Source organism: Pituophis catenifer, unplaced genomic scaffold (assembly GCF_029215685.1).
Source record: "Pituophis catenifer annectens isolate HBS135680 unplaced genomic scaffold, rPitCat1.0.hap2 SCAF_3, whole genome shotgun sequence".
NCBI lineage: Eukaryota > Metazoa > Chordata > Lepidosauria > Squamata > Colubridae > Pituophis > Pituophis catenifer.
The window spans coordinates 133,579,238-133,599,794 of NW_027256883.1; the positions used below are offsets into that span (position 1 = coordinate 133,579,238).

The 20,557-nt window shown below is 36.8% G+C and overlaps 1 protein-coding gene across 2 annotated transcripts in view; it reads right to left on the reverse strand.

Moving 5' to 3' along the window:
- Positions 1–10,856: 10,856 nt before the first annotated feature.
- RPAP2 (RNA polymerase II associated protein 2) overlaps positions 10,857–20,557 on the reverse strand; it is a 47,632-nt gene continuing 37,931 nt past the window's right edge. For both annotated transcript variants that reach the window (XM_070939385.1, XM_070939384.1), the window contains 2 exons: positions 11,475–11,624; positions 10,857–11,010 (listed from right to left, as the gene is read on the reverse strand). In XM_070939385.1, the coding sequence (XP_070795486.1) occupies positions 11,486–11,624 (139 nt within the window). In that variant the 3' untranslated portion in view covers positions 10,857–11,010; positions 11,475–11,485. The remainder of the gene's footprint in view (positions 11,011–11,474; positions 11,625–20,557) is intronic.

Below are 20,557 nucleotides of genomic sequence, written 5' to 3' on the forward strand. Positions count from 1 at the left end.
TCTCTCCCAAGTTTTAATTCCTGCACTTTGTAATTTTATAATAATAATTTTATTTTCCTTTATTTCATTCTATCAATATGATTTTTTAAATTTTTACTTCTATTTTTTTGGGTGATTTATGTTATTAATTTTATACTGGTCTATGACCAAATTAAATTATTTATTTTATAACTATTGTCTATTGCTCCAACAAAATATTTTCCATTATTTTAATTAATACGGTGTATGAAAATGAAAGTTTCCAATTCACTTCCGTTGTAATTCAGACAAAGCGGCGATGTAATTTTAAAAATAAATTTAATTAAGGGGCATTAAGACTTCATCAATACAGACTTGCTACAAAATGTAACTCTGACCTTTGCAAATCAGATAAGATAAGATCCATTTGAAGCTGGAATTAGCCAACAAAGTATGTCTAGACAATGCAGATAAAATGGCATTGTGTAACAGTTGGGTTCCCCAAAATTGGATGCAAATTGCACCACATATAGACAAAAGGTCCGTAAATTTTCCATCTGGGCAATATTGGCAAATGTTTGGTGGCCTTGTATTGGATAATGTAGAAACTTTCTTTTCAATGGTTGTAAACCATCCTATTTTAAATCTCTTTATTACATCCACAAGGAGCTCACCCTGAAGAAGCCAGGTTGGTGAAAAGAGAGTAGATCACCAAAAGAGAAAAGGAACATTCAGTTGCGTGGGAAGGAAACAAAACGTCTGTATGTGAAGGAGAATTATAGAGGAAGAAGTTGCGGTAGATAAAAAAAAGAATAATCCACAGAAAATGTGACTGGATGGTGTAAAGCAAAGAGCTTTACATGAAGGACTCTGCTGGGAATGGTGAATGCAGTCACACATACCTGTCTAGCATGCAAAAATCCCAACTTCGAGCCTTGACAGTTTGAAAATAACTTAAAGGATGCAGAAGCTGTTACTTTCTGGCTCAACAGACAATAGTCAAGGATGATGGGACTTGTAGCTAGTATAATTAGTTGGGAAAAACTCAAGTTTGTTCAATCTCTGAGTTAATGGATTTCAGACGGTAGGCTGGGAAAACTACCAACCTGCACTGATAGAAGTATAAAATATTTGGCCTATTATGAAAATCCACTTTGAAAAAAAAAATGAGTTGTACTTCTTGTTTCTCTCCAGAAGATGTGAGAGGGCTAAAGATACTTTAGTTTGCATCCTAGAAGCAATTAAATAAAAGTCCATAAATAACATGAAAAATTAAAGATCCAGCAGGAAATTGAACAATATCTCAATGCAATAATGGTTTAGCCCCCAAAACAAGTATGTATAGTCCTCAGGCTGTTTGATTAGATTTAGAAAAACTAAGTGGATGACACTGAGTCAGTCATTATCTGACAGAATTTTGTGAAGATATCTGTAGGATTACTAGGTGAATAGGAAATACTACTACAGTCATGTCAGGAGCGATGAAGCACTTCCAAGTTAAAAGGATTGAACGGTGACATCACTATTGCCTGGGGGACGCCCTGTTGGGGGTTCCTTTAACATCCTCATTAAGTTGTCCACCAAAGTGGTACCCATAGGAAATGATGTCAAAAACTCCCACCCTGGCCATTACTGTTTATTTATGCTTTCAACATTTTTTATACCATAGATCAACAAACCATAGAGTTGAAAGTGGTTGTTTAGGCTACTGATTTCAACCACCACTGGCAAACAAATTAAAACATTTCAGATTGCTTACATCTCAGATGAACACAACCAACTAGAGCTGTGATGGTGAACCTATGGCACACGTGCCAAAGGTGGCACGCAGAGTCCTCTATGTGGGCACACACGCCGACACCAGTTGTTCTTCTGGTTTCTGGAGCACTGGAAAACGGCCTAAAAATGGCCAAAAGCCAAGCTGTTTTTCAGGCCATTTCCAGGCCTTTTTTGGGTCATTTTCTGGGCCATTTTCCAGGCCATTTTCCTGGCCGTTTTTGGTCTGAGAAACAGCCAAAGAACAGGCATGCCCGCGCTGGCCAGCTGGTCTTTGGGTTTCCGGTCTCCGGCACATGCATATGCACGCACGTTCCAGTTTGGGCACTCGGTGCTGAAAAGATTTGCCATCACTGAACTAGAGGGAGCCCATAAATTCTGAATAATGAGTTCCATTGTCTTAGAAGTTTTTTTTTTTTTAACATACAGGTAGTCCTTGAGTTATGACTGTCATGGAGCCTTCTCATCACGGTTGTAACTTTTGATAGTTGTAAATTGGGTAACCCATGTGACCAATCTGATTTTGCAACCTTTTCTGCAGTGGTCATTAGGTGAACACTGAAGTCCTTAAGGGAACCCATGGTTCATCATGGACTACTTTTGCCAATATTCAGAAGGAAATGCTGGTTTGAGGCAAAACCTTTATAAAATGTGGTCACATGACCGCAGGATGCTGTACATGACCATAAATGCAGCCCAGCTACTAAGTGCCCACAGTGTGATCACGTGACAACAGGGGCAACCATCTTTGAAATTCTGAATTATGCCATAAAATCTGTGTCATAAGTACCACCAGGAAGGTTTATTGTAACTTAAAACTATTGCTGTCCAGCCAGTTATAAATCAAGGAATACTTGTATTGTATAGATAGCATCTGCTATTAGTAACCTGAATCCTTGCTTCCTGAACTCTAGAAAGAAGACTAACTCCACATGATAGCATTTCAAGTATTTGATGATAACACTCTCTTCCCAATCTCTCCTCCCGTTTGTAGGAATTAGTTTTTAGTCTTCTGATCATAATTACTGCTCATCCCCAAATTTATTCATTTCTCTGAACTTTTCTTAAGAATGGCCCCTAGAACTGAACATAACATTTAAGGGTGGAGTCCGATGTATATAAAATAAAGTGAAAATCTTAATCCCATAATTAGAAACTTTACCTCTCTTGATAAAACCCAACTTTTCCTTTTTCAGTGACATCTCTCTGCAGATTTACATTCAGTTTACAATCTGATACAATTCCAAGATCTATCCCATGGGTTCTGATACCATCACCCATTCTACACCTATTCACCAATTATAATAATTTTTGTGATTACATAAAAATTATAATATTTGAGTTAGCTTTTCTCATCCATTTATTTTGAACATAACTAAAGAACTCTTCAGGATTTTTTTTTAAAAAAAAACATTCTAAGGTTTATCTAATGTTTCACGGAAACCTTGGCTTATTTTTACGAAATAGAACAAAAGAAGAGCAACTTTTTTACTAAATAATCTCTACATTTGTTTATTTTACCATCTAGCCTTCTTTGTCTTTCTATCCTGAATCGTTACCATCCATACCTGTGAGCAAGACTACATAATTCAGAGCTTCAAAGATGTCATTTCAATTGACATAAAATATTGAAAACACACAAACCGCATGTATTAGCAAGTCTTAGGTTTCTGCACTGAGCAGATGGTATGTAAGACAGACTCAGACCGTCTATAAAATTCTTTTATTTCCCTGTTCCTTTACCACCTGACGGCTTATTCTTTTCTGACTTCACTGATTAGATCTGAAGTTAGATATTGGAAATCACATGCTATATTTTTTTCTCCACGTAATGTTTCCAATCTGGACGTCAACTAGATAGCAGTAAAAGAAAATTCAAGTGCAAGGCTGGGGTTATGAGGTACATTGGCAAAAATTGGAGTAGCAAGGTATGATGGATTCAAAGACCACCTTGGTTTGAGACTCTATTACTAGTTTAAATAACCTTGCTACCATCATTCCTTGAATAAATCAAGTTAAAAAGAAATACACACAGTACAATGAAATAAAATGTAAAAGGCAAGTGTTTGCATATAATACCATGAAAGACATCAGAAGAACCACCAGCTAGATAAAATTGACTATAGGGTCTACTTTAGGTCAGACAGCAGGCAAGAGCTGGTGTGAGTTGGTTTTCATAGTTGCAAAAGAAGGATGTAGACAAATCTGAGAAAATTCAAAGAGGAAGAAACACCGCCATAGTTGCTGGTTTGGAGATAGGGTTGAAATAAGATGACCTTTGTCATCAGACCTCTAGATGGGAGACAACTAGCAGCCAACTCATGTGAAAGAAACAAAGGGAAGGAAATGGAGGAACAAAGATCTCAAATGAAAAGTCCACCAAATGAGGGTGAAGAAACTACTCAATGTAACCTCTAGAAAACAAGTGCATTTCACTCTTAGTTTTTCTCAAGGAGATGGTTTGTCATAGTAGACAGGTGAAACTTCCTGTTTTTTTGGCAAGACATGACCATATGGATCACCTTTTCTCATTACGTCTAACCACTATTGATCTCTTTGAAATTGTCAACTTTTGCTTCTAGTGCTTGCTCTTTTTCCCCCCAGATATTAAGAAGAGACTGATAACATTATAGGCACGAATAAGAAGGTGAGCAAGAATTGAGCTCCCTGCCTGTTTGCTCCTTAGGTGATGGCACCAAAGAGTGAGTAAGTGGAAAGTAGCAGCTTCTGTCTTGCCTTTTTATCAATCCTGTTCTCCAACTCCAGGCTGGAGAATAAGCCAGGTGATCCAAATTTAATAGTAATGGTTAGCAGTAAGAGTACAGACAGAATTTCTGAATGGGCCACTGCTAGAATATGGACTCCTCAGTAGTTATCCAATTATGCCAAGTGTAATCATGAGGTCTATAGACAATATTTCCTGAAAGCCAGTTTTCTATGAGCAGTTTTCTCATGATTTGATCCAAGCTCAGAAGGAACAGCATAGCGTAATTTTAGAGGAAAATAAGGCAAAAAAGATAATAGTCGTTAAAAATATCTCTAAGATGCAAGAAATGCTATTATCTTCTCAGAATGGATTTAAAAATCTGAATATCAGGCATACCAATCTATTTGACAAATCTATTGATTTAATCTATTTGATTTATAATACGTCTATGCCACCTTTCCTCTAAGAACTTCAGGAAGTCTTTACAGAGAAAATAAGTTTATAGCGTTTCTATGTTATATTTGATTTGGCTTAGGTATACTTAAATGAGAGTGTATACATATGAAGTACTAATTTAGGAATGGACCAGATTATATTTTAAAACTTTGATTCATTCATGCTTTATACTTTTACTAGAAATCTAAACAGACTACCATACTTTTATTTGGGAGTACACAAGTAAGTACTAAGATGTTTAAACTTTTTTTCCTATTTTTTACTGATTTAAAACCGAGCTATATTTTTAAAAAGATGATATATATACTTGGACAGATAATTACTGAGGTGATACACTTAATTCTTAATTAAGATCTTTAATTTCACCTTTTTCTAGTTCTTCCATGCTATTTGGAACAAATGCATGAAATATTAAACATGACTGATCAGGACTATGTATTTTTTTGTAGAGATAAGGAGTTTTCATATTTCAGAGTGATCACAAATTACTGAAGACAGGGAACATTTGTGTATTAGAAAATTCCCTTTTCTATAAAATTATTATAAGTATAAGAGCCCTATCTTCTTTTATATTTGGGCACCATTCTTCAGTGGGACAGTAAATGTTTGTGTACAGTTTCTTTTGCCCATGTAAATCAAGTATTTTTATTCAACAAAATAAGCCAGCATATGTTACTGAAATATGCATTTGCAGATCCTCATTTTAAAGTAATGGTTTAAACACACGATCATACATTTTGGGGAATGTTGATTGCCTAAATCCAACTTCAGATAAATCCAAAGAGATCATTGAATTATGTTACTAGTACACTGTAACTGTTTAGGTTCCAATCTAAATCAGTCAATTGTTTAGTATCCGTGCTCTACCCCCCCTCTATCTCATCTGAAGGTGAGAACAGATACATACAAGAAATTCAAGTACATGAGACCCATTCAAAGTAGACCATAGAAGCATAAGGTTGTTGTAGAAATTAACTGCAGAAAAAGCAACACAAAACACATGCTTTCTCAAACTGCTTCTCAAAACAAAAAGTGTTTTCCCGGATGAAGTGATGGAAATGGAAAAGTATCCGAAGATGTGAGAAGAGTACCAAGTTGGGACTGGCCCAAACTCATCAGAAGTTAGAAAAATGATGGGAATATAGTTGTCAGAATCATCACGTAATACACATTCTTTCTGTGGCAAGTGTCCTATCTTAATCCTTCCGCAATTTAGAAAGTGAACAATAAAATGTCGTAAATCTGCTGGATTTGCTTCTATATGTGTGGTGTCTCTAGATAAATAGGAGCAAGTAGCAGAGGTCTATAACTCTTTCTGTTACAACTACTTTATGGTATCCGTGACTATAAAGAGATGCAGCAAAACCTCCAAGGCAGTAGTCATATAAGGGGAGAATAAAGGCCAACTGCATGTAGAGCAGTGATGATAATGTGAATATTACCCACATATTATTGACTTCAAGACATTGGAATATCTATTCATAGGGAGACTATATCATATTTTTCCAGGAGCCCTTCTTAAACTGATTTTTGAGTATAGAAAAAGGAACATGGTTTGCAAAAGTGGACGTTGAATTGATGAACTCCTGACTTGCGGTAGATACCTTTCTTTCAAAATTACTTTGTCATTCAACAAGGCTTTATACAAAACGAAACAGCTCCCAACCCACATCCTATGCCTGCATTCAACTTACTTTGATGCTTAAAAAGGTACTGTAGAAGGTGTGTGGTTTTTTTTTTTTTTTTTTTTTTAAAGCAATCACCTCTATCTGCTATTTCTGGCATGGCCAGGGACTTTTACAGATCTTAGCATATACAATTTTTTTTTTTAAATCAGATTTGCAGCATTGAAGACAACTGTTTTAGTTTTCCTTAAATTAATTTTAAGGAAAGCTTAGGTTGCTTTGGTTTTGAAATAAATTTTCCAGTCTATGGTTCAAATAATAGTTCTCATTTCAGAACTGAGGTTGAAAATACATAGGCAAAATGCGTTTTCTTTATCATGCTTGTTTGAAGGCTGCAAACTTGAAAGAAAGCTTTTGTTTTGTTTGCTGTAAGCCTTTCTCAGCTATAAAAAAGGGCAATATTAACTTATGCACATAATAACAATATAGGAAAAATCCCAAAGCCAGCACTTCATGGAGCTACTAAACTATAAAAATTTGCAAGTACATACAAAAACCATTGATCAGTTACTAGAAGGAAAAATGTTATAAACGCCTCCCAAATTTAAGAATCTTTCACATTCCAATGGAAAAATATCCCTAGTATTTCTGTTGAATTCAGTGTGATTTAATTATATAATAGAACTTTCACAAACTTGTTGAGATTTGTAAAAGTGGTGGCAGGATGCATCCAGATTATACTCAATGGTTACAATGAGTCACAAAGATTAATCATGATCTGTATCTACTAAAAACAACACAGTGGAACATTTAGTTCAGTCTGACTGATTATTTAGAAATTTCACTGGTTTCAACCTTCCTGCTCTCTTGTAAGCATGGAATCTTTTACCATAAACCAGCTAAACTGAGTGGTTGAGTTGTCATATATTTATAAAAAGAACTGGCTCCTAAAGGTGATGATTAATGTCTACACAACAACTTAATTCAAGTGTTCATATGATCTCTTTAAAAAGGTAATAAATTGATGTAAGTAATGCAAAAGCTGTATAACTGACTTCTAGTGGGTTTTGCTTACATTGATTGTCATACGAGGAGAATAAATTGGACTTAGAAATAATTATATTAACTATATTATTTAATTTAGGAAAAATCCCTACAGAAACCATGGAACATGATAAACTTTCTGTTTCTGCAACCAAGACAGAAAGAGAAACTTCATGGCCATCTAAAAATACATTGTGGGGCATTTTTATTTATTTTATTGTCCACCTCACATATGTGACTGGGTGGCTTAATAATAACCACCACCTCTGCCGGAATCATAAAGCAATCATTAACACAACCAGAAGATGGGCTGTACCACATACTCAGGGCCTCAGGCTTGGGCAGAAGTTTTCAAAGCCATGGGAAGGACCAGTAGAGTCAAGGCCAATCTGACCTCTGAAGGGATGTTGAAGAAAGTGGACACCATGGCAGAAAAACCACTCCTTCTTAGCCCACCTGCTGACAGTCTTTAGCCAATGGGACCTGGAACATACCTCTCCCATATAGTGACCATACATCCTTTAGTACAAAGACCAGTCCTTTATTTCAGAAAGCTGTCCTTTAGATTTATTTTTCAAAAACTCGTATTTGTCCTTAATTTGGCCAAACAATCAAGGAGTAATGCTCTTGTGAAGGGTTTGGAAGATGACTTACCTTGAATTAGACATGGAACAAACTGGTAGCCAATGGTAGCAGTTTGTGGAGCAATGATGTCATACCCGAACATCTATTTTAGCATTACTTTAGCTGGAAAGTTCTAAATTGCCCACCCATGCTTTCAATGAGATATATTTTTTTTATATTGCCCCATATGGTAATCTTTTATCTAGTCACCTAACCATACTGTTTTGGAGCCAATCAGGAGCCCTGATGATACAGTGGTTAAGTGCAGAATTGCAGGCAAACTCTGCCCACAGTCAGGAATTTGATCCAGACAGGGCTCAAGGTTGACTCAGTCTTCCATCCTTCTGAGGACCCAGATTGTTGGTAAAATGAGGACCCAGATTGTTGAGAGCACTGTGCAAACACTGCTTCTACTTTGTAAACTGGACAGAGTGCGGTAAAGCACTATGTGGTAGTATATAAGCCTAAATGCTGTTGATATTGCTAATCATACAACAGCAGCAAAGTATAAGGCAATACATAGATAATTTTATGCTATTAATAACTGACTTTATTGTGTATAGTCCATTTTCTGCCTTTACCGAGTAAGAATAAATGGAGCGCTGAAAAAACAAACACCTCTCTCTCTCTCTCTCTCACACACACACACACACACACACACACACACACACACACACACACTCTTTCTGTAGGAGCTAGAAAGGATCAAGTTAATCTTCCCATGATAAACAAGGGGAAAGGGTGGGGATGAAAATGTGTTGTCACAGTGAAATTTGTGAATCTAGCTCTTTAAACATAAGCAATCCACATTTTGTAAAAGTTCAAATGTTAAACACTAAAGTGTAAGCCTAAAATAAACCTGTAAAAAAATCATGCTGCTAAACTAACAGGAAACGTAACGAAGTAAACCTGTGAAAATCAAGAGTTCGGAGTTGACAAAACCACCTTATTTTGCACCTTAATGGATCTTAACCACTATACTCAAGCTGTCGCCCTCAGTAAATTCCATCCTTTTTATGTGGCTTAATTTCTGAATAGGAAGATTATCCAGAATAAAAATGCCAGACTCAGAAGTCCTGCAATGCAGATTGGAGAAGCTCACTTGGCATCTGTAGAAGGATTGACATGGTGGATTCGTTGTGAAACCTAAACCATCATGCAGCTGATCGAAGTGCAAATATTCTGAATCAAATCACACATGATTTCGGAAAGCAAGATAAGAATCAGCTGTTGGGAAACTTGTCAAGCCTTTCAGAAATGGCAAACATGCTCAGGAAACAAGACCTACATGAATTTCTGGAAAGATCTTGATTGCTAGTAAAGAATGGTAACAAAATCTTCAAATAATTTTCTACTCTACATATACTTAATATAGTTAAGCGCTATATTCTCCGTTAACTATTTTCTGCCTCTTCTGTGTTCCTGTGATCTGTTAGATATTCATAATATTATTCATAATAAATTTGAATATATCCATATTATTCATAATAAAACTCCAAAGTAAGTGTTGACTGAACATGAGGAGAAACCTCTACATAAAACAAATTCTTTAAAAATGGAAATATCTTGGAAACCTGAACCTTTTTTTTTTGCTGGAAACATTTGAGCAGGGTTTGTACATTCAATTGCATACTGTGTTACAGGAAGTCCTTCACTTATGACCGATTGCTTTGTGATTGTTCAAAGTTATGAGGGATCCCGCCCCAAAAGCTACTTACGCCCTGGTTTTGAAGTTCTGACATTGTTCCCCATCATGTGACCACATTTTGGATGCTTGGCAACTGGTCCACATTTACGACTATTTGCAGTGCTCCGGGATCATGTGACCACAATTTACAAGAATTTTGCTAGAAACTGGAGTTTACTTCTGGTTCTGGCAAAAAAGTGGCCCACAGCAAACAATATGTTTGCTTAACAACTATGGCATTTGCTTAATAATTACTGCATTCATTTACAACCTCTGCATTTGCATAATAACTGCCGCCCAAAAAGGTTGTAAAATTAGGTCCAGTCATGCCGCGACCTGCTTTACGATTGTCCCAATTTACAATCGGAATTGCGGGGTCCAATTACAGTTGTAACTCAAGGATTACCTGTATACTGGAGCGCATGACTTCCAAAGCCTTTTCTAGCTTTATGATTGATATGTGAAAGATAAACCTGGAATGAACTGTGCACTAGTCCTGAATATGAAAATAATGAAATCTTAAAACCAAGGAAGATAAATTCATGGGGTGACAAAGCAGAAACATCTGGATACAGGCCCTTAAAGTAGACCCACTAAGCTTTGGAAGGGTGGAGATTCTTCAGAACCTGAAGGACCAAGTCACTCTTTCCTGTAAACAAAGAGCTCCTCAACTTCTCAATATGTTAGCTGAGAATAATTTGAGACTAGTTTTATTATTTTGCAAGTGATTGAAATTATGTCTTTTTATTAAGAAAACTGAAAAGGCATTCAAATTCCAACACATCTCATTTTTGAGGACTCAAAGAACTAACATAAATAAAAATGTGCTTCCCATCACATGATACAGTATTTTCTTGAAAAATTAAATTCTTTGACATTCTGTTGGTGCAGCAATAAAATAGCATAGATGTTCTTCAACTTCAAAAAGAAGTTTAATCTAATGTTGTAAAATTAAATTTATAAAAATAAAACAAGCAGCCACATAATAAAAGTTTATTGGGTTTTTTTAAAAAAAAGTTGGTATTTTTAAAATACTAAAATACAAAAAAAATTTCTAGTTGTTTGATAAATCCAGTTGTGGAACATTAATTCAATCTCTGGTCAAGAGAGAAATGAAGGATGATCTTCTTATTCTGTAAGTAAAAAAATGAACATAAAAAGTATAAGCAGTATCATAATAAAACATTTATTAAACATCAAATAAGCAATTTCAAAAGCTTATCCATAAAAACACAAAAATAACACTGATTGAAAATATACATATAAAATAAAGAATATAAAGTCTCAGGGATTCCACCCCCCCCAAATCACTACTGCAACACAAACATGAAAGAGGTGACTAGAATTTCTCAAAATAGCATCATTTTAACCAATCTCTCATGCTTTTTCTATCATTAATGTTAAAATACAGAACCAAGAATAGTTCTTGGTTCTGTATCATCAGTGTTAATAGTTGGGTGCAACCATTAATTACCATATGATAAATTGGAAACTATGGTTAGTGTTAATAATAGTCCTTATTTAGGCTGTTTGCTAGGGGATCTTATATGAAGCAAAGTAAGAAGAGAAACACCAGAGAGAGAGAAAAATTACTGACCAGCGAGGGTGTCAACCACTTTTAAATATTTTTGTTAGACTTTCCAGATCTTCGGTTGTGATACATAATTCTTCAAGCAACGTAGCAAGGAACTGTGTATATCCTTTATTTTGCTGACAATGTGCAAAAGCAGGAATATTTTCTGACAAGCTAAAAGGCAAAAATTGAGTGCTTTCAGAAAGATATAATCTTACCATGTCAAATAGGTAAATATAAATGTCAAATACAAATCAAGAAGTAATCACATCAATCACATTGATAATTAGTCACTTATGGAAACATCTTCCTAATGTTTTTTTTAAGTCCCCAAACAATTAGTAACAAATTAAAAACAAAAATAAGACATAGTAGCAAATTTCTACTATGTTTTCCAATAGTAATTAAATAGGCCTGCTTTAGGAACAAAGCCAACGGGGTGACCTTGAGCCAGTCACTTTCTCTCTGCCCTAGGAAAGAGGCAATGGCAAACTACTTCTCAAATCCTTGCCAAGAAAGCTGCAGGAGCTTGTCCAGACAGTCTCTGGGATACGATTAAATGGAAGAAAAATAAATAAATGGATAGAACAAGTCTCTAAATTGAGCCCTCTCCCCCCACCAAATCTTATATGAGATTGTGTATCTATTTCAGAGGATTTCCAATATCTCTCACTCACAAAGGTATAATTACACTCATACATTTTAAAGGTGCAGCATTCAATTCCTTCTACCTCCTCCACAATGTTCACAAAGAGCAAAATTATTGCTTGCAGTTTTCAAAACTGCTTCCAGTCAAGTTGGACTGATCCAGAGGGATCAATTATATCAATAATTATCATGTTGAATTGTAGCCAATTCCTATTCTCACTCCTAAATAACTTCTTGGATTGTAGTGTAAAGCATATAAGCAGCAATTTACATTATACATCCCCATCCTATAAATCTTTGACAACTTACTCTTTTTTGGTGTGTATGGGTGGGGGTTGAGTCAGTGTTGATTCCTGAAAACTGCCTGGATAAGACTGTGCTGTTTTCTCAGCAAGTTTTTTTCACAAGTGTCTAGCCATTTGCCTTCATCCTGGGATTAAAAGGAGTGACTGGTTCAAGGTCGCCATACTGGCTTTGTGCCTGAGGCAGGACTAGAACTCAGTCTACCAGTTTTTAGCCTGGTGCCATCACCATCTGCACCAAATTTGGTTCCTCTGTTCTGAACAAAAACTATGATAAAAGCAGCTTCTGTTTTTTTTTTTCACTCAACAGAACAAGCTTTTCTGATCAATCACTTAAGCTTTCAGAACAAGATAAGTGAAAGTCATTTTTCTTCCAAGAGTGATTATTCAATTAAATTTCTCTACTGATAAAAGTAATGCTGCCCAATACCTGTCTGATTGCCTGCATTTTATACATTAGGCATTTGAGACACATGAAACATGAATACACTGGTACAGAAAAGCACCTTGCTGTGATGGCGAACCCATGGCAGGCGTGCCAGAGGTGGCATGCAGTGCCCTCTCTGTGGGCATGTGGACCTTCGTTCCAGTTCAGCTGTGCCACGCATCCGCGTGCGCCTCCCACCAGCCAGCTGATCTTTGGGTCTCTGCTGTGCGTGCGTGGGGGTGGGGTGCATGCGGCTGGGCAACGCGTGCATGCATGGGGGGGTGGGGCACATGTGGGGGGATGCACGTGCATGCGCAGGGGTGGGGCACATGCGGGGGGCATATGCACATGCACAGGGGGTGGAGTGCATGTGCGGGGCCGCGCACGCATTGCATTTTGGGGGATCAAGTGTGTGCACGTGCATTTGTGTGCGCTTTGGGCACTCGGTCCGGAAAAGGTTAGTCATCACTGGCACCTTGTGTCTGATTCTGGATGATTCAGTGACACCCAACTCTGAGCAGCCAGGAATCTAGCCAATATTTACAATATGGCTCTGCAGAGAAAGATCACTACTTTCCCTAGTACTAATGGCAATGAGAAGCCAGTATTTTGCAGAGCGGTCACTGGAAGGAAGATCCCCGTGGTTTCCCTGCTCCTCCCAAAAACCCTTTCAAGATCATTGGCTGCCTGCAACAGGGAACGAGCACCCTACAAGTCCAGCTCTGGTTGTGTAGGGAGTAATTATTGCTAGGTTTCTCCCCCCCCCCCCGATGTTTTCTCCATGATTTTCTACAGAGCAGAGGTATGCTTATGTATGCATGTCAAAAAGAAAGGAAGAAGTGGGCATAATTACACCTACATATCGGAATCTTCTAGATTTCAGAGTCAAAACTACATGAACCAAAAAAAACCCCAGAAGATATGAAGCAGGGTAATTTCGTTATGAGTGAAAAGTACAGCATAATCTCGACATACAGAAATTAAAGGTGTAACCTGGAATCTATTTTACACTGAAGGACAAAGAGTTCACATTCCTTTTTTATATCTAGCCTGCTAATCTCAGTTCTCTGTCTGTACCCATTAGGTCTATAAAATAAAGATTTCTGATTTTTGAACTTGCTTCTTCTGTGTCACGGATTTCTACAAAAGGCTTGGACTCCTCGCCACAGAAGCTTTTCCAATGATTATTTAATTTAGCTTTACCCACTGCCATGGGGCACATAAAATATGAATATAACTCTCGGAAGCTGCAGGTCAATGGGAGCAAGCAAGTAATCAGAGCAATGCGTTTGCTGAGCTTCCATTACTTGAAGCAATCAGTAAGTGAATTTAAAAATAAATAAATAAAGCAGGCAGCACGTGAGGGCTCTGAACTTGTGGTAGTGAGACAGACACCGGCAAATAACAAGATCTGCAAATCTAGATATCATTTGCTCATCCAGGATGTAGTTCTATAAACCTAGGGACAAACATGTCTAGGCTGATTATTTTAAGGAAATCACCTTTTTCTTCCATTAATAGCACACTACTTAGTGAAAGGCTTTTCCAAAGCTGCCTCACAGTTCAATAATAATTGGTGTAGACACTTAGCTCCTTGGCTAATGGGGTCTGTTGTTCCTGAGAAAGTACATCTCCCTATAAGTATTTCACAGGTGTCCATACAGTGGTGTCCATTGACTTACAATCGTTCATTTAATGACCATTCGAAGTTACAATGGCACTGAAAAAAGCAACTTATGACAGTTTTTCATGACAGTTTTTCACTGCAGCATCCCAGTGGATGCTTGGCAACTGGCATGTATTTATGACAGTTGCACTGTCTCCAGAGTTATGTGATTGCATTTGGTGACCTTCTGACAAGTAAACTCAACGGGGAAGCCAGATTCACTGTGTTACTAATTTAACAAGTGCAGTGGTTCACCTAACAACTGTGTCAGAAAGGGTTGTAAAATGGGGGGAAAAATCACTTAATAACCGTCTTGCTTAGCAATAGAAATTTCAGGCTCAACTGTGGTCGTAAGTTGAGGACTACCTGTATTAAGCTTTGCAGCTGCAGAATTCCATCATATTAGCCAACCTGGATAAGAAATAATCTACACTACTACAATAATAGCAATAGCACTTAGACTTATATACTCCTTCACAGTGCTTTACAGCCTTCTCTAAGTGGTTTACAGAGTCAGCATATTGCCCCTAACAATCTGGGCCCTCATTTTACCGACCTTGGAAGGATGGAAGGCTGAGTCAACCTTGAGCCGGCAGTCAGCAGAAGTAGCCTGCAGTACTGCATTCTAACCACTGCGCCACCAGCAGAACTATGAAGGCCACTAGCCAGTTAAGGAGGAAAATGAAACAAGCTCACATTCTGACATGATTGGTGCAAGCTGGCTACCTTTGATTAATACACAGTGCCATTCGTCTCATTTAGGGTTGCTCTGGAATTTAGAATTTAAAAACAAAGGGTCGGGGAAGACTAGGTCAGATGGACAAAAACCAATCATATTATAATTGTCCTCACGATCATGTGATCAAAAGTTGGATGTTTGGCAACTGATGTGTATTTATAATGGATGCAGTGTCCTGGGGTCATGTGATCACCATTTGCAACCTTTCGGGGGGGGGAGCAAAGTCAATGAGGAAAGCTGGATTTGCTTAACGACCGGGGAAACAAAGATCATAAAATCAGGTACAACTTTTAATGACTGCTTCATTTAGCAACAGAAGATGTGTTCCCAATTATGTAATAAGTCAAAGACTACCTTCTTCTTCCTACTATTATTCCCATGCTATGGCAAGGTCCACTTAAATCAACGACTACCTATCATACAATAATTAAGGTTACTCAGTTCTCATTTCCCCCTCCAGTATTCAGTCACAGAAGAATGCTGGGAATATTCTGGTACATTTTCAATTCACAGGAAGTTATATAAGTAGGTACCTCAAAACAGTACTATATCTCAGATCTTTTGTAACATATAGTTCAGCTGTACATAGTCAATCCAGAAACATGAAGATTGAAAATGTGTCAGCCAGCATGGGCATCATAATTCAATCAGTATGTTGTGACCTTTAGTTTATTTACAAGTAGCAAGATAATTTTTTTTCCAAATGTATCTGAAAGTAATCTGCCTTTACCGGCAAATGACATTCCAAGTTTGCATTACAGTCCAGTACATCAACATATATTGTTTCAGTATGGTTTTACTCTCTACATCTGATATAAACAATGTTAATTTCATTTTTCAACCTACTGCCCTCCAGGGTGGATAAAAATCAATGATTTTTTTAAAAATATCAAAAAATTAAAAATTTTTTTATTTATATTGGATTTTTTTAAATAAAATGCTTTTTGAGGAAAATATATTACCATCCAAAGGTTATTCCATCATGAAATAAAGATGAGTTTTTTAATTATGTAGAATAAGGCTGTATATGTTTAATTTTTTTGGTAAATAAATTCCATTAATCCATTCACAATGTCATGCTCTTCCAGAGGTTTTTGTAAGATTATTGGGCAGTTTCTCTGCCTACAAGATATTATCACAGATGCTTGGTTTACTTTTGCAGTTCTCAAAACTGAATTTGACTCAGCAGAGATCACATGCCTCTTCTTCACAGCAAAAATGTTATAAACATGAACAGAGTTGAGAAAAAGACCTTAATCCTATTGTTCTACAAACCTATGAATACAGAATCAACCCCTTCAGTGCTAAGTTTCAAGAAGTTCAGTGAATAGAATGGAAACAATATTTTTCTGATTGTTTGGAGTGGAATAGATCTGCACAAGAAGAAAGTGAAACTAAGTGTGAGGAGGAAGGGGCAAGCAGACAAGCAGTACAAAATGAAAGTGAAACTTTCTGAGCACAATACTGCACAGCCATAGACAGACAAGTCTTTGGATCTTTTTGTGTGTATGACCTGAGGTTTATCACATTCTTTCCTTGGAGGAAAAAAACCTATAATGGCAGCAGGCCGTAAAAGAGACCCAGTTTGGCAATATTTTAATGAAGTTCCTTTACCTATCGGTAAGGCAGGCATGCGTGCAAACTGCAAACATTGCAACAAAGAAATGCAAGGCCTGGTGGCCCGAATGAGGCAACATCATGAGAATTGCTGTGATGAAGATGACCAAAGAAACACATTTGAACAGACAGGATCTTCAGGTTGGTAAACATTTTTATTGAATCATATTTCTAAAGACTGCCTTGAACTGTCATGTTTGAGCAAAATTATATTTCTTATTATTACTGCATGTTACTGTCATTTGGTACAGTTATGAAGAAAAGCAAATATTCCTTTTGGGGCAGTGCTGTGTACAATAAGCAGAAATTGTATAAACAATAAAATAACAGCATTGACTTTTTTGTTTAGGGGAATTCATGGATTCTGGAAACTATCCATTTTCAAGATCACCATCCTCCTGTTCTACAGTTTCAGAGTTATCCATCCAGGATAGTGCTTCATTAGCATCATCATCATCAGACACCCACAGCCACATATCACTATCACCTAAAAGAAAGAAAAAACCCTTCCCTCCTGGAACCACCATAGATAAGTTTGTGATAAAAACTAGCGGATTAGAAAAAGAGTTAATTGATGAAAAAATTGCCCCGTTTGTTTATGCAACGAACTCTTCTTTCCGTCTGACTGAGAACCCACATTTCATTAATATGGTTCAGTCACTGAGACCAGGATACAGTCCACCCAGCAGAGCAGATGTTGCAGGGAAACTGCTGGATAAAGTGTATGACAGAGAAATGGAGCAATGTGCAACAGCTCTGGAGGGTAGAATTGTTAACCTAAGTATTGATGGGTGGAGTAATGTCCACAATGATCCTATTGTATGTGCTTGTATAACAACAGAAGAAGGGAAAGTCTTCCTTGCACAAACAATTGATATATCAGGAAATGCACACACAGTAGACTACTTACAAGAAGTGGCAGTAAAAGCTATAACAACATGTGAACAAAAATTCAAATGTGTAGTACGCAGTTTGGTCACAGACAATGCTGCAAATGTATCCAAGATGAGAAGAAATTTAGAAGAGCAGGAAGGGAATACAAAGCTAATAACATATGGTGGCAGTGCTCATTTGCTGCACCTCTTAGCCAAAGACTTAAGTGTTCCAGAAATAAAGACTAATGTTGTTGAAATTGCTAAATACTTCCGTAACAATCATTTTGCTGCAGCAGCTCTGAAAAGGATGGGTGGAACCAAGTTAACGCTCCCACAAGATGTTAGATGGAACTCTGTGGTGGACTGTTTTGAGTAGTATATCAAGAACTGGCCTATTCTGATGACAGTTTGTGAAGAAAATCGAGATAAAATAGATGGCACTGTCACGGCCAAAATCCTCAACATTGGGCTTAAGAGAAATGTTGAACATATGCTGAGCATCCTGAAACCCATCTCTGAAGCTTTAAACAAAATACAGAAAAATAGCTGTTTTATTGCTGATGCTGTTGAAATTTGGAAGGAACTGAGTGAACATTTAAAAACAGAACTACACATGGACAGAATTAAATTACAAGCATTAAAAAACGAATGGGACAAGTACTGTCTCCAGCTCATTTTTTGGCAAATATTATCAATATCAGGGTCAAAACTTAAGTGCTGAGGAAGAGGAGTTAGCTATGACATGGGTATCCAGCAATCATCCATCTGTAATGCCAACTATAATAAACTTCAAAGCTAAGGGGAAACCATTCAAGAAATATATGTTTGCTGAAGATATTTTAAAGAAAGTCACACCAGTGAACTGGTGGAAGTCACTTAAGCACTTGGATTTAGAGACTGTTCAAGTAATGATTTCACTTTTAACAGCAGTAGCTTCTTCTGCAGGCGTTGAAAGAATATTCTCTTCCTTTGGACTCATTCATTCTAAATTGAGAAATTGTTTGGGACCCGATAAAGCAGGAAAGCTTGTTTTTCTTTTCCAGATTATGAACAAAAAAGAAGATGAAGATGACGAGTGAGCTACAGAGGACAGTATTTAAGTTTTTCATGTTTAGGCTGGGCTGACAGTCTAGGTTTCTTAAAATATATATATTTTGTTTAGCCAAATTAGTTAACAAACATGGATGTTTGTTTAAGCAAATAACATATGCTGTAATGTTATTGTTTCAGTTGAATAAATCTATTTAAATTGTTATTATTAAGGTAATGATTATTTTTCTCCTTCCTAAGTACAACAGAAAAGTTGTCCTAATATGAATGATTAACCTATTAAACTGGGGATAAAAAAACTAATATGAAAAGTTGTTATTCTAAAAATCTTCATCTATTTGCATATTAAAGTTATACCAGCAAGAATTAGTCTTTATGTAGAAAACTATGATTTAAATCAAGCCTTACTGACTAGTGATTTAAATCGTGATTTAAATCGTGATTTAAATCAGTTTGATTTAAATCAAATCCACCCTGCTGCCCTCTGATACAGAATGCATAATCGTCCAGTCAATATAGCCTTGTCTGGGCTAACTGGGTATTCTGGGAAATCAAACATATTTGGATAGCATGAGCCTGAGGAGTTGCTTTATATCTTTATATCTTTCCATGCACCAGCCAGATGGAAAATAGGCCATCACAAAATCGAAAATAGTTAAAGTCCCAAAAGTTTGTCAGAATGTTATATTGCAATCAAGCTGTCTACTTCACATATGTTACACAAGAAAAGGCCGAGTAAAAATTCATGTAATACAAGCAATAACAATGAGCTATTATTCAATAAGCCATTAAATGCCATCTGCTTTATATGAAAGATATTTAGAATCCCTCTTCCTCTCTTCTCTACCAAAATGAAGAAAATGGGAAATGAAAAATGGTTAATACATTTGTTTCTTTATAAGCAACAGAAAAAACTGATAAAAGCCACAATAATACCATGTTTCCCCAAAAATAAGACCGGGTCTTATATTAATTTTTGTTCCAAAAGACACATTAGGGGTCATTTTCTGGTCAGGTCTTATTTTGGGGGAAATACGGTAGTAAATGCACCCATCTGGCTGACAATCTTAACTGGGGCTTATTTTGGGGGTAGGGCTTATATTACAGCATCTTGAAAAATCATGCTAGGACTTATTTTCCGGTTGGGTCTTATTTTTGAGGAAACAGGGTATGCAATCAAATATTCTAGCATTAGAATATTTGAATTGTTCCTCTAAGAAAATAAAACCAGAAAGCCATTCTCCACAACTGAGGTTTTCATTGGGCTAGATAGAACTTGAGTGGCAGTAGCTATAAGGAAGAGCTTATGATCCTTGGAATGGCTGGTGAGAGAATAGTTAGGTTATATTTTCAAACAGTAGCATGCTATCTATTTCCAAAAGTTTACCTTCACACTTACAATGAATCATGGAAGAGTTAATTAGATTTACATCACTTTGAATCCTGGCCTTTTGTTCCAGCAGTTTATGTATTTGTATCCTGGCTTTATTATTTTCATATATAAGGCAGCAAATATATCCCAAAACCCTTCCTTCTCCTATTTTCTCCACAACAATCCTGTACAGTAAATTGGGCAGTGTGTGTGTAACCGGCCTGAAGTCACCCAGCTAGCTTTCATGGCTAATAAGGTGGGACTGAACTCACACTTTCCTGCTTTCTAGCCAGGTGCCTTAACCACTACACCAAACTGGTTCTCTGTTTCTGTATGATGGGGCTATGGCTTCTAAGGAAAGAAGTATTTTCTTCTTGTGTATTTAAACTTTAAAGTCCTATTTGCCCACTG